This window comes from Opisthorchis viverrini (assembly GCF_000715545.1).
Source record: "Opisthorchis viverrini unplaced genomic scaffold opera_v5_1127, whole genome shotgun sequence".
Classification (NCBI taxonomy): Eukaryota; Metazoa; Platyhelminthes; class Trematoda; order Opisthorchiida; family Opisthorchiidae; genus Opisthorchis; species Opisthorchis viverrini.
Window position 1 is genome coordinate 5845 of NW_008752947.1, and position 886 is coordinate 6730.

General features: G+C 46.4%; 1 protein-coding gene across 1 annotated transcript in view; it reads left to right on the forward strand.

Moving 5' to 3' along the window:
• T265_12152 (hypothetical protein) overlaps window positions 1–530 on the forward strand; it is a gene marked incomplete at both ends in the record, with an annotated part of 5291 nt that extends 4761 nt beyond the window's left edge. The window contains one exon of the mRNA XM_009179193.1: window positions 381–530. Within this exon, the coding sequence (XP_009177457.1) occupies window positions 381–530 (150 nt within the window). The remainder of the gene's footprint in view (window positions 1–380) is intronic.
• Between the last annotated feature and the right edge of the window lie 356 nt (window positions 531–886).

The following is an 886-nucleotide window of genomic DNA, read 5'->3' on the forward strand; positions in this document are numbered from 1 at the left end:
TAGTTTGACCTTGAAAGTGCCAGAAGTTTGTTAACACACAAAAATAGAGTTTCTGGGGATATTGATATCCGCAACACTAATTCGAGGTCCCTACGACAGCAGATCGATATACCGACGAATCTCAAAAGACGCGTGTATCAGGCTGAAGTGTCGGTTGTTTTGTTGCACGGTTGAGACTTTGCCACTTCTAGTGGAGACCCCTCCATATCCTGAGCTTTCATTATCCACCGAAGCCATCACTCTTCACTGCATAGCGTTTGGGACATTTGTGTGCGCATCATAACCGTTACGTGCAGAACAGCTTGGCTGACCTCTGGCGATAGTGCATATGGGCGAATAGAACCTAAGCCTTGAATGCCCGTTGGAAAAAATGAATAAAGTGCAAAATATCCGTACTAAAATATGAGGAAGTAGCAGGATCGGATGGCCTGTATCTATCCCTGTTCAAAGAAGATGTAGAACGCGTGGTAACCCATCTGACAAAGCCTATTGGTGCTACATGGAACGAACAGAAGGTGCATGCAGAGTGAGGCATGTCGACAGTTATTCCTATCTTCAAAAAGGGTACGCGGACGCTGTGTGAAAACCGTCGTATTATCAGCTTGTGGCAGCATAGCTCTGGTATCGAAGGTGCTCTCTGGTCATATCCTTCGAAGGTTGACTGAACACACGGAGAGATAGATCCGTGAAAGCCAAGCTGGGTTCCGTCCTGCAAGGGGATGCATCGATCACATCTTCACCCTCCGACAAATTCTGCAACAGCAACACTACTTCCGGCAACCAACAATGGTTATGTTTCTTGATCTGAAAGCTGGCTTTGACTCCGCGGACCTTCAGACACTATGGAAATGTCCGTGGATCAAAAGTGTCCCATAAATTTTTGACC